Here is a 13,609-nt window from a genome sequence, read left to right on the forward strand (position 1 = left end):
GGTTGGTTTGACTACACAAACAGAAAAGGCTTGTGTGCCTTGTGATTGGAAGTTTTCTTTGGGTTCATAAAGTGACCATAAAAGGATAAAGTCTGCGCAACGTGATTCGCGGAGGAAACCGTCAATCACAGCAACAACATAACGTAACCAACAGCTATAACATTGTGGTAAACCATTTATAATTTATAATGTGCATTAATGTGATTTATAATCTGTTTAATAATAGTTCATAATGTAATAAATCGACAATTCATATTTTTATACCACTTCTCTCTTTTACTTCATACATTTATATATATATATATATATATTTTTTTTTTTTTAAATACTATATTTTTTACAAATTGTGAGCATGTAGGCAACATTGGGAAATGGGCAACCTCGTATAGAATGAATTAAGCTCATAGAAAATTTAGTTTGACCTTCTGGTTGGGAAATAACATATTCTGAAGGCTAAACACAAATTCTCTGATCATTTGCTGAAAAAGACAAAAACTCAAGTCATTCAATTCGTTAAAATTACTGCAACTCCAGCAAACCTCCAGTAGATGGCAGACTCTGCCCTTTTTTCTGCTGCTCATTTTATACAATTCAAAAAGGAAATGAGACTATACAAAGAGAAGGATTCGTTTTTATTTTAAATCTACAAGAGGGTTATTTGCAATTTATTTAGAATTTTTATTAGCTAAAATACAGGTCCTTTCTCAGCTACATACAGCTTATTAAAAATATATAAACGCATGCTAGTTACAGGTATTCTACAATAATAGTAGTTATTTACAATGTATTGTATGTCCTAGAATACAACTTCACGTGTTTCACATACAGATGAGCTACACACAACATTGAATTTTATGAAAGATTCAAACATCAAATCGTTATTCACAAAAGAAGCAGTGCATTTGAAAAGAAAATAAGAAAATATCAGCATTTCAGATTTTTTTTTTTTTTTTTTTTTTTTTGCTTTAAACTGAACAAATACAAAAAGTCAGTAGTTGTGTATTCTAGATCTGTTTATAAAGGACACTTCTAATTGGATTTCAAAAATAGTTTTAATGTATGCGTGCAGTTCAACACCAATGATTTAGGTATTATGTTCACATGTAGTTCAACAGCAATGATTTAGGTTTTATGTTCACATGAAACACTTCACAGCATAGAAGAGACAATATTACTGTGTTGTTAACAGCACACACTGTTTTGCTGACCCAAATTCATAACATATCCTTTTCATATAAATATGCAACTATTTTCTTTACTTATTCAAATGTTTGCTGCTCATTTTGTTCGCATAAACATCAGACAAAATAATAATAATAATTATATATATATATATATATATATATATATATATATATATATATATATATATATATATTGCTAAAAGCCACCTGCTGCACCCAGTGTGAAAAAAACAACAAAAAAAAACATCCAATACGAATGTGATTTCAGTCTAGCACTATAAAGGTGCTCTCATAAATATACAATTTCAATGAAATATCCATACAACTTTAATACAAAAATAACTAGATCGACAGAAGAATTTCGGCAATGCTCAAAATAGCTTTGATTTAAACAAACAATACAAAATTATGGCTTGTTGGGTTACTGGTTTTAAAAAAGAGCTTTTGTGGGAATGCAGCAAGCATCTTTTGAGACAGTTCTTGTGTACATGTATAATGAATCTGCATTATAATACATAAGACTCAAGAGACATCTCATCTACTGCTTTCTCATTTACTTAAGACTTCGCTATATATCATGTACAATGAGCAAAAAAAAGCTGTTGCCTGAGGGTCTCATGAACTAGGCCTATGGAGCAGAATTACACTTTACACAAAATTCATCAAAAGAAGCTTATTAATAATGCAAACCTTACAATTGATCCAGTTTTCATCAACACTTACTGCATGGTCTGATTTCATTCAGTTTATGCAGAAATGTTAAGCTTGGGAAAAGGAATATGGAAATGGAAATGGAAAGTGTGACTGGCTGAGGTACTTTACATGCTCCAATGGCAGATTATGACATTAAAATGCTTTCTGAAACAGTGTACTGATAAAACCTCAGGCTAAACAGAAAACACGCATCACTTCCACATTGCATTTCATCCAGCATAGAGTTTCTCTATTGCACCTATTCGGTTTCTAGAACCTGAAATACAGCTCCAGTTCTTTTCATACAGAACTTAATTTTTAGACCTCAAACAGATTTAAAGGAATAGTTCAGCCAAAATAAAAAATGAAATAAAAATAGCTGAAAATTAACTCACAACCAGGCCATCAAGATGTATATGTGTTTGTTTCTTTCTTCATTGGAAAAGATTTGGAGAAATTTTACATCACATGACTTGGTACTGAATGGGTGCCATCAGAATGAGAGTTCAAACAGCTGATCAAAACATCTTAATTCACATGATATTGTAAAGTAAAACATTAATTGTTTGTAAGAAACAAATCCATTTTTAAGGCATTTTAACTTTACACCATTGCAATGACTCTCATTCTGACGGCACCCATTCACTACAAGAGGATTCTACAATCTGCTTTCATTTGTTTAAATACAAATGGAGTCACAGAAAGCAGCATTTATTTAAAAAAAATATTAAAAATAATTAAATGCTTAAACTGGTGAGCTGACCTGCATATATCCTTTGAATATTTCCAGGTAATAGAATTTATTCAAAATAAAGTATACAGTATTATTTTAGAATATGTATTTCTGGGAACCTGAGAAAATATGTCGTTCATGAACTACCTGAAATAAAGACTTTTTTTGTTTGTTATTAAAAGGTTTACTGTTATGTTTTGTTTTTCAGTTATGTTAATGGTCCATAATTAACACTGATGAATGAATAGAACTTGTGGCTGGTACATATAAGTAATGTTTGAGTTTAAGTGTAATGATAACAGTCACATTGTGATGTGATAGGAGTGGCTAAAGTCAAAAAAATATATATACAACAACTGTTTGAAAGTTTGGGGTCAGTAAGATTCATATATTTTTTTAAATAATGCTTTTATTCAGCAAGGATGCATTAAATGTAGCAGAAAACGAAAGATTTCAATTGTGAATAACCACCGTTCTTTTGAACTTTCTATTCATTGATGGTTTCAAATTCCACAACTGTTTTCAACATTGATAATTATAAGAAATGTTTCTTGAACGTCAAATCGGCATATTAGGATGATTTCTGAAGGATCATGTGACACTGAAAACTGGAGTAACAGCTGCTGAAAATCCAGCTTTGCCGTCGCAGGAATATACTACATTTTAAAACAGAACAACTATTTTAAAATGTAATAATATTTCACTATATTATTGTATTATTACAATGTTACTTTCACTGTATGTAGAGGCAAATAAATGCAGCCTTGCTGATTATTAGTGGCTTCTTTCAAAAACATACAACCCAAACTTTTGAACGGTAGTGTAAAAGGTAAAAAAAATATATAATATGGAGTGGTCTTATGCCAAAATCAAAAAGCTTTTTAGCTGAAAGTGGAAAGGATCTATCTTGTAGAAGTATCTCCATGGAGAATTTATCTGCGTTAGAGCTGTGTGCTTTCATTCCTTATCTGGAACGAGAAACGAATCCATTAAGCTGCCTTCTTGGATGGTGTGCACATAAATAGAGTAATTATTTAGCTTGTGCTAATTGTGAGTCCATTATATGTTAAACTACCACAGGGCATCATAAGTAATAGGTTTGAAATGTCTCAACTGAATGGCATGGGCTGAAAGGAGCTGGCAGTAGATGCAAAGCTCTTTGTGTGGTTTCCCGAAGTTGCCCCGTTCTGAGACTGTCTGTTCCTCCTGTCATATTCACAGATTTGTTTGTTTGTTCGAGGCCCTGCTGGTCATTGACATGGAAGCTACAAAGGGCCTTTGAACTGGTTCCCAGAGAGATGTTGGCGGATGGAGGGTTTGGATCCTGCTGCATCTCCGAGCTTACGCCACACCACCTGAACACACAAACCAAACACACAGTTGGGTGAATCTTTTAACTATACAAAGTCTTGTAAAATGAAAAATGTCCTCAAACTATTCTATCAGTGCTATCATGCAGCATGTTCTGGAATAAAGATGTGGTCATATAATTTGTGATGGTATGGATTTTTGATATCGTGTGTAATGATGATGATGATTTGAATGAGCTTCTAAAAAGGGAGCTGGTTGGTTGGGTGGGACTAGGGACTAATTACGATCAGAAAAGAAAGAAACCCTTGTGCTATCTGATGTTCTCCGTTCAGGAACATAGCACAGGTCCCAGATTCCAGGGGCTCTTCAGGGAGTTGATAAACCTGCATTGTTCCAGTGTTAAGTTATTTTAATTGCACGGAAAACTGTGCAATAAACACTCCAAGGACTTTCGCAAAGGCCTCTCATTAAAGTGGTTTGAAAATGGGTCTCTGTTGTGCAACACTGAAACAGTGTCCTCAATCAAAGCCGATGTAATCATACAAAGCGGCAGGACAGCAAACACATGGGAAAGGGAGCACAAACTTACAGCCCCTTTCTGTTAACAGGGTTTTATTAAAGGGCCAAGAGGCAAGTAAGCTGGAGTTCAGGGTGGGCAGATGGGAGATGTTTCTAAGTACTCACATTACACATCTCTCTGACAATGGCTTTCTCTTTCTCACTGAGATCCTCCTCGTAGTCCTCCGGGATCTTCCTGTCTAGGTTCTCATGGACTTCTAATACCTACACAGCAAATGAACAGAGATGCTCGATAAATCAAGCAGCACTATCACTATGGCTCAGACTTAACTGACTTGAACAAACCACCAATCATAATTATTTACACTGAAGTTCAACTCTTAAGGCACTGTTTGTGTTAATTTAAGGTATGAAATGAAAATTCATTAAAAAAAAATAAAAAAAAATAAAAGTTTAGCATTTAAATATTAGCATTGTAATTTTAAGTGTACTATAAAATAATTGTATTTTAATTTAATATAATTGAATGTAAATTTTAAAATGTAATAGTGTTGTTACACTTTATTCGGTTCTTTAATCATTTCTTAAATAGTTATTTTTAATTTATATGAATAGTTACATATAGTTATAGATTGCTGAAGTACAAAAATTTCTAAAACTGAAATAAAATTGGATTGAAGTTGTAGATAGATAGATAGATAGATAGATAGATAGATAGATAGATAGATAGATAGATAGATAGATAGATAGATAGATAGATAGATAGTACTAAAATAGCTAAATTACTAATACAAATTAAAATGAAAAGGTAAAAAGTCCAAAATGTTCTGGTCATCTCTTTTTAAACATCAGAGATTTAACAAAACACAGAAAATCCTCTAGGTGGCAGTATTACTATAACAAGTAACAAGAACACTCCATGAGAAGTTCTTACCATGAAACTTGATTTTGCAATATGTGCAACAGAAACTTACTTTCATGGCATGGACAACAGCCTCTGGTTTCTGTGCAGCCGGCAGGTATCCTGTGATGGGGGGCGGCAGATCATCTCCTGGCATCCGCGCAGACCCCTGAAGACAGACACACATTCATCACGATCAAAAATCACTCAAACTACTCTCTCAGATTACCAGAAGTGATTCAAGCCATGGCTATTTCTCTGAGTCAACTCAGGCTCGAAATGGGTTAAAGCATCTCATTATAACTCATCTCTGCTTGGACCCCTTCATGGGTACACATCAACAAAGAGTTCTTTCAGTGCACGGGGTCTGGTGAGCCCCTGTTTAGACACAGCCCTTTGAGTCCCATTCTAGCGTTAAATCCACAACAATTGAGCTGGCATTTCAGCACTGGGGTTAGGAGAGGACCCCTGGATGGAAACTGCAGCTCGCTTTTGGCCTGGGAGAACAGAACTGTGATGTTCACTTGCAGTTGCCAGCAGGTTTATTAAGGGCTAGAGCCATGGGGACTTTACCCTAGGACTGAATCGAGTACATCCCGAACCAAAGGTCACTGTCATGCATCAGCCTGCAGCTTGATTAGAGAAGCCCAGGAGTCCCACGATTCATTCTGCATGGATTCATCTGCCAGTAAAAACCAAGCAGTGCTATGGATTTTTTTAAAAGCAAATGCCAATATCTATTCAAGGCCTTACAATTCAGTATTATACGTGACCCTGGACCACAAAACCAGTCTTAAGTGTCAATTTTTCAAAATTAAGATTTATACATCATCTGAATAAATGAGCTTTCCATCGATGTATGGTGTGTTAGGATATGACAATATTTGGCCAAGATACAACTATTTGAAAATCTGTAATCTGAAGGTTCAAAAACATCTAAATAATGAGAAAATCGCCTTTAAAGTTGTCCAAATGAAGTTCTTAGCAATGCATATTACAAATCAAAAATAAAGTTTAATATATTTACAGCAGGAAATTTACAAAATATCTTCATGGGACACGATCTTTACTTAATGTCCTAATGATTTTTGGCATAAAAGAAAAATCTATAATTTTGACCCATACAAATGTTTTTTTAGCTATTGCTAAAAATTTATCTCAGCGACTTAAGACTGGTTTTGTGGTCCAGGGTCATATGGTAGTTGTATAATCTATATTGCAAAAGAAAAATATTCTATGCAATAACACAATTACATGCTGAAATGTCACAATAATATGTTTACATTTTAATATAGACACATATTAAATAATATAAATACATGATTCTATTACATATTAAATACACTCACGGCTTTTACAAATTGGATTACAAATTATTCAGTTATTTTTCTTGTGTAGAGTGTAGATTGATGTGAATATAAACCATAATTTAAAAAAAAACTTAGTTTACGGCTCTGTAACATAACAAATGTGAAAAAATTAAAGGGTGTGCATATGTTTTCTTTATTAAATGTTATTCAGTGCAACATTATATTCTAACACACAGGCACAGTAACATTCTATTTACATTCCAATATGCTGAAATAGGCTCAGGATGCTATAGAATAGCCTTTATTCTGTTGACCTAAAACACAATTTATTCCGATTATCGATTACTCAAAATAATCCATTAAGAAGTGGCATCTCCAGGCATTAACATGAAATAAGTGATCATCGCATTTGTTTGGAGCCCAGTTTTGAAGCCTTGCCATGAGGAACATCTGTTTTATTGGCTAGTGTGCCTAGCGCTGTCCCAAACAGAGCAGAGGACTAGATACAGCCAAATTTCATCATATTTCTATAGGCCTATCAAATCCAAGTCCAATAATATTAGATGTTCTGAAGATCCTCACTAAAGCCTCTATAAACTCCCGCCGCTTATCTATCATCTGTTTAATCTGCGAAATGCATTGATCATAAACACCAAAACACAGAGTCAGACTATATCCTGGATTAAACAAATCCAATGATTACACCACATGAATACTGCTATGCATACAACCTTTCTTTGATGTATGCAGCACATTTCAATAAAGAAGACATTAACATGTAGATGCTATAGATATACAAGTTATACTGCCATTGGGAAAAAAAAGGTGTGACCTCAAAAATTTTAAAGATACTTAAAAGTGCAAAAATATAGGGCCAGTAAGAATTATTATTTTTTTTTTTAAGAAATTAATATTTTTATTCAGAAAGAATGCATTTAATTGATCAAAAGTGACAGTAAAAACTTTGATAATGTTACAAAAGACTGCTATACTGTATCAAATAAATGCTGTTCTTTTAAACTTTTCTGTGTCCTGGCAAGAAAGCATCACAAAATATAAAGCAGCACAACTGTTTTCAACACTGATAATAATAATAAATGTTTCTTGAGCACTAAATCAATGCTTAAAACTGTGAGAAAATAGATTAAAATAGAAAAAAAAGTTTTTACTGAACTTTTGATCAAATACTGACCCCAAACTTGTGTACAGGTATATATTCATGTACACTTAGTCATTTAGTAGACTCCAAAGCGACTATTTACATTAATGTCAAAAATGATAGTATTTCCATACTACATTTTAACAGTGTTAAGCAACTCTGAAACAGCACCAATCTGCTCTGATTACCTCTCTTCAGGTAACTGCTAACAACAGCAACCGATCTGTTTGCTTCTACGAACCTGATTATTGTTTCAGCAGCTTGCCACTGCATTATTTAGTGTCATCTCCCACCGTGATTAAAGCGAAAGTTCAAAGCCATGATAATGAAGCCATGAGCTCGCAGACAGGGCTGCAGCAGCCTCTGAGGACAAGACCCACACCACTCTCTAATTGATTTCTCCTTCCTGTGGAAGCTGTCCCTCATATTAAAGTGGAGCAGCTGTGCTGTTTTGGCCTGTCAGAGTTGATGAGTGCACTGATTAGCTGAAGCACCAGGTTCGCAGATGACCTTTTTTGAGGACACGAGTGGAGGGGAATAATGATGATGATGATGATAATGATATATCAGGAGAAAAGAGGAATAATAAAATAACTTTTAAGGACAGAACATATTTAACAGCATTCAGCTTCATCTCGTACAGCATTGTGGGCTTTGTCATTGGAAATGTTCAACTAGGGTTGGCTGAATTGCTCCTATAAGGTCATTTTTCAGTTAGAAAGGATATCTAAAACAAGGAACGGATCAGCACAGAGACAGTCCACAGCAGAGATCAGAGCACATCAAACCTCCTGCAATCCACGGAAATGACCTACGAGTACAGCATCTTTCTTTCTTTTTTTCTGTGCTGCATCATGCATATTAAAATAATTAAATGGTTCTGATACACATACAAAATACACTATCGTTCAAATGTTTCAACTCATAATTAACAACTGATTCTGCTAACTTTCATTTTTAATAGTGTTTCTGTTCTCTTATTTCAATATAAAGCACCTGACTGTTATGCAACAGTTGTTGTATTTAGTTCATTAGCAATCAGTGTGGTTTATTTCAAAATTAAATCTGGCAAAATAATTTCAGGATAGACTATTATACTTAACTGTACTGTATGAAGAGTGTACACAACCAACTGGTAAATACTTGTTCTACATATAGGTGGTCCACAATTTTTATGCTGAATTGTCTACTACCTGAAAAAGTTTAATAGCCATTGAACAACTCATATTGATATACATTTCTCTGTCATTCAGGCTGATGTTTTAAGCTCCTTGGCATGGGTCAATTCTCATCTGCATCAACAAAGAGCAATGCAGAATCCTTAAACCAGCTGGAATTGCAACAGCTAATTGTTGTCAAATCCTCAAATCGGCTCAACATGACCAATCTTTTTAAGCTCAAATGTGATTTAAGTTTTGGCTCTGACACAAAATAATGAGGTCATGTCAGATTTGATCGGTGGGATACGTACATTCTGTAAGGTGTCCTGAAACTGGGATAGCGAGGAGAGCTGGGACTCGGAGTGATACGGAGACAGCCCTTTCCGAAGTGTCTTCAGATCTCCCGTGCTCCCCTGCTGTGGAGAGAAGCAGAAATGTGTCAAACACAGATTATTTGCGATTATTAGAAGGATTAACAGACAAATCAGACCCAAAAATGTTCCAGTTTCCTAGATAAATCAAAGGGGAAACATAAAAAGGATTAAATGTACAGTACTGTACACTATTGTTTAAATGTTTGGGATCATTAATCTTTTTTTTAAATGAATACTTAATTAAAATCAAAAGGGCCAGTTATACATACATACATATATACATACATATACATATATATAATAAATTGTTCTTTTGAATTTAATAATAAGTGATGCTGAAAATTCAGCTTTGCCATTACAAGAAGAAATGACATTTTATAATATATTAAAATGGAAAACATTTGTTTTCAGACAAATAATATTTCACTATATTACTGTTTTTATTGTATTTTTGATCACATATATACAGCCAAGAGACTTCTTTCAAAAACACTGAAAAATCATACAAATCCCAAACTTTAGAACAGTATATTTATGTAGCAATATGAGAAATCGTCCCTAGGTTACGTATGTAACCCTAGTTCCTCAAGGGAACGAGACGCTGCGTCGAGCGCTTTTGGGGAACGCCTTTGGCAAGAACAACTCTGAATATCGTGTGCAATCAGTTCAATGGAAGAGCGTGGCGTCACGGGCGGGGTGACGCAGCGACCAGGAAGCTATAAAGGCACCTGCCACACAGCTGACTTCAGCTTCGAGTAGGGAAGCAAGCGCAGGCAGGGGTGCCGGGAGTATGGCTCTGCGACGCAGCGTCTCGTTCCCTCGAGGAACTAGGGTTACATACGTAACCTAGGGACGTTCCTCTTCGGGAACTCGAGCTGCGTCGAGCGCTTTTGGGGAACGATGTGCCAACGCTGCCAGACTACCAAACCCCTGCCTAGTGTGTATCCGAAGAGCACAGCTAAGGCGAGAGGACAGAAGAGCCAGGAGCGGCTTGCATATCAAGATTGTAAAATCTGGCGAATGTAGAGGGCGTGGACCACCCCGCAGCATTGCAGATGTCCAAGAGGGACACACCTGCTAGAAAGGCCTTAGAGGCAGCCATACTCCGTGTAGAGTGAGCCTTGGCTCCCAAACAAAGGGGAAGACCAGAGGACTCATAGGACTCGTTGATAGCCTCGACTATCCAACGACTAAGGGTCTGCTTAGAGGCAGGGAAACCCTTTTTAGGAGGACCGTAGCAAACAAGCAATTGGTCAGGTTTTCTCCACAGAAGCTCTGTGGACGTATGCGTCCAGTCCTCGAACTGGACACATACAATTTAGCTTCACCTGGTCTGGCTCCCGAAAGGGAGGAGGACAGAAGGCCTGCAGTACTATGGGTTGTGGCATAACAGAGGGAACTTTAGGAATGTAACCCGCTCGAGGGTATAAAAATGCTTTGGCCATACCAGGGGCAAAGTCTAAGTAGGTAGGGGCCACCTAGGGGGCCTGACAGTAATATTCATGAATCGGCTCAAATGAAGCTTTATAGAGAGCCTCTAACACCACAACCAAGTCCCAGGGGGGAACACGGGACCGTACTGGAGGTCTCAGCCTCAGCGCAGTTTGCCAGTGAGGCAAACGTGTAACTAGGGAGTGTCTACCCACTGACTGACTATTGAAAGGGACGTGGTAAGCAGCTATGGCCACCACGTACACCTTTAAGGTGGAGTGAGTTAACCCCGCAGAGAGCCTAGCTTGGAGAAACTCCAGAACTGTACCAACTGGGCAGTTAGCAGGGTCAAGCTGGCGGTCTCTGCACCATGAGGAGAAGGGTTTCAACCTCAGGGTGTACAGTTTCCTCGTAGAGGGAGCTCTGGATTGGAGTGTGGGGGTCTCAACAACCTCGGTTGGGAGACTGGAAACTATGAGCTGTGCCCCCTCAGGGGCTACACAGACAACTTCCACAACTCCGGGCGAGGGTGAATATTTTGCCCTACGCCTGAGAGAGCAGATCTGTCCTGATCGGAATCACCCATGGAGAGCCGTCGAGGAGAGAGATCAGATTTGCGAGCCATACTGGGCCCGGCCAGAATGGGGCTACTAATAGAAGACGGACCCCGTCCCGGCGTACTCTCGCCAGAACTCCCGGGAGCAGAGCGATAGGGGGAAAAGCGTACAGACGAAGCCTCGGCCAGGTCTGTACCATAGCGTCCAGTCCCAGAGGAGCTGGATGAACTAGAGAGAAACAGAGAGGACATTGCGATATCTCTTGAGTCGCAAAGAGGTCCAAAAAACTCTCCATATCTACTTCACCACCTTGGGGTGAAGCCCCCGGGTCTCGGCCCCTGTCTCGACAGTATGTCTGCTCCCACAGTCAATCTCCCAGGAATATACACTGCTCCGAATGAGAGGAGTTTCACAGTGAGTGACTGGCCTTCTTTGACTCTCTTGACTGATGTGAGGATCGACTCGATCCGAGCAGGAGACATACGTGCCTGCATCGTGGTCGAATCCCATACTACGCCTAGATAGGTGGTTCTCTGAACTGGAGAAAGTACACTCTTCTTGGCATTCAGTCTCAAACCCAGCTCCCCCATATGGGCGAGAACGACACCTCGATGTCGAACCACCATGTGCTCTGATTGAGCTAGAATCAACCAATTGCCGATATAATTTAGAATGCGGATGCCCTGCATACAGAGGGATACCAGAGCCACATCTACACATTACGTGAACGTGCGGGGTGAGAGTGCAAGGCCGAAGGGAAGTACTCGATATTGGTAGGCTTTGCCCCCAAAAGCGAACCTCAGAGACTTCCTGTGTTGTGGAAGGATGGATATGTGGAAGTATGAGTCTTTGAGATCTATTGCGACAAACCAGTCCTCGGATCTGATTTGAGCTACATCCTGTTTGACAGTGAGCATTTTGAACTTCAGTGACATAACTGAGAGGTTTAGATGACGTAAGTCTAAGATCGGACGCAACCCCCCCATCCTTCTTTGGAACTATGAAATACCGGTTGTAAAACCCGGATTCCCTGTCTAGAGGAGGGACCACCTCGATGGCCGCCTTCCTTATTAGGGTATTCACTTCTTGTTCCATCACCAGAGCCTGCTAGGGGCCGACTACTGTCGGTGTAACCCCATTGAATGTCGGCGGTGGATGGCCGAACTGAATGCGATAGCCTCTTTCTACCGTGTGCAGGACCCATTCAGATACATTTGGCAGTAGTTTTCACGCTGCTAACTGATGTACTAAGGGAATCAGTCCCTCGAGACTGACCTCTGGTGTAAGAGGCGCCCGAAGGGGCGGCGAGCGTCTCAGCTCCACTACGCTCACGGGCGAAAATAACTGAGAGCAGTGCTCGCTGGAAGCGGCTGCACCCTGAAACTCTGGCAGGGTTGGCAGACCCACCTCCCGAGGGCACTCAGGTGAGACGGGCACCGTATAATGAGGTGGACACCGCTCTACCCCAGTAGGGGCCGCCCTCTGTAGTTGTGACTGAAATGCGTCATGACTTCTTGGCCGTGGACCTCCCAGCCTGACATCAGATTGGGATTAGGCTGAGAAGTCGTCTGCCCAGAGCGTTGCTCTGTCTGTACATGGAGGGGCTGCTCCCGCCCAGCAGTCCCTCCAGTACATCTAACTTCACATTTTCAATAACTGTCATTATATTCCTCAGAATTTAATGCAATCAAACAATCAGACAAGTAAACACGGTCTGGATTGTGATACAATTCACATTGAAGTGATATATTGAACTTCTTGAAGTTAGATAACGGTCATTAGATTCCTCAGAATCGAATGAAATTCAGCAATCAGACAAGTAAACACGGTCTAGATTGAGATAAAGTACACATTGAGGTGCTGACTTCTCAAAGTCATTATATTTCTTGGAATTTTTAAACAATCAAACAATCAGACAAGTAAACACGGTCTGGATTGTGATACAATACACATTGAAGTGATATATTAACTTCTCAGTTATTAAATTTCTTAGAATTTAATAAAATCAAAACAATCAGACAAGTAAACACGGTCTAGATTGTGACAAAGTACACATTGAAGTGATAGAACTAACTCCTCCTTTTTTAAATGGAGTTTAAACCACCAGACAAGCGGTCGGGTATGGAAAAATTCACATCAAAACTGAAAATGATGTAATACACACGTTGCCTCGACAGCGCGCGAATAATTACACGAGTCTAGACGTGGAAAAAGTGTAGAACTCCATCTGTGACACTAGAAAGATCCAAGACTGGGTGTGTGATTACAAGATAGCAG

General features: G+C 38.4%; 1 protein-coding gene across 1 annotated transcript in view; it reads right to left on the minus strand.

Annotated features, from left to right (window-relative positions):
* Window positions 1–613: 613 nt before the first annotated feature.
* ccdc85ca (coiled-coil domain containing 85C, a) overlaps window positions 614–13,609 on the minus strand; it is a 39,173-nt gene continuing 26,177 nt past the window's right edge. Inside the window, exons 3-6 of the mRNA XM_052580535.1 lie at window positions 9,282–9,386; window positions 5,415–5,510; window positions 4,606–4,704; window positions 614–3,965 (exon numbers count right to left, since the gene is read on the minus strand). Coding sequence (XP_052436495.1) covers window positions 3,876–3,965; window positions 4,606–4,704; window positions 5,415–5,510; window positions 9,282–9,386 — 390 coding nt within the window. The 3' untranslated portion in view covers window positions 614–3,875. The remainder of the gene's footprint in view (window positions 3,966–4,605; window positions 4,705–5,414; window positions 5,511–9,281; window positions 9,387–13,609) is intronic.

The sequence above is a fragment of the Carassius gibelio genome, chromosome B17 (genome assembly GCF_023724105.1).
Source record: "Carassius gibelio isolate Cgi1373 ecotype wild population from Czech Republic chromosome B17, carGib1.2-hapl.c, whole genome shotgun sequence".
NCBI classification, from domain to species: domain Eukaryota; kingdom Metazoa; phylum Chordata; class Actinopteri; order Cypriniformes; family Cyprinidae; genus Carassius; species Carassius gibelio.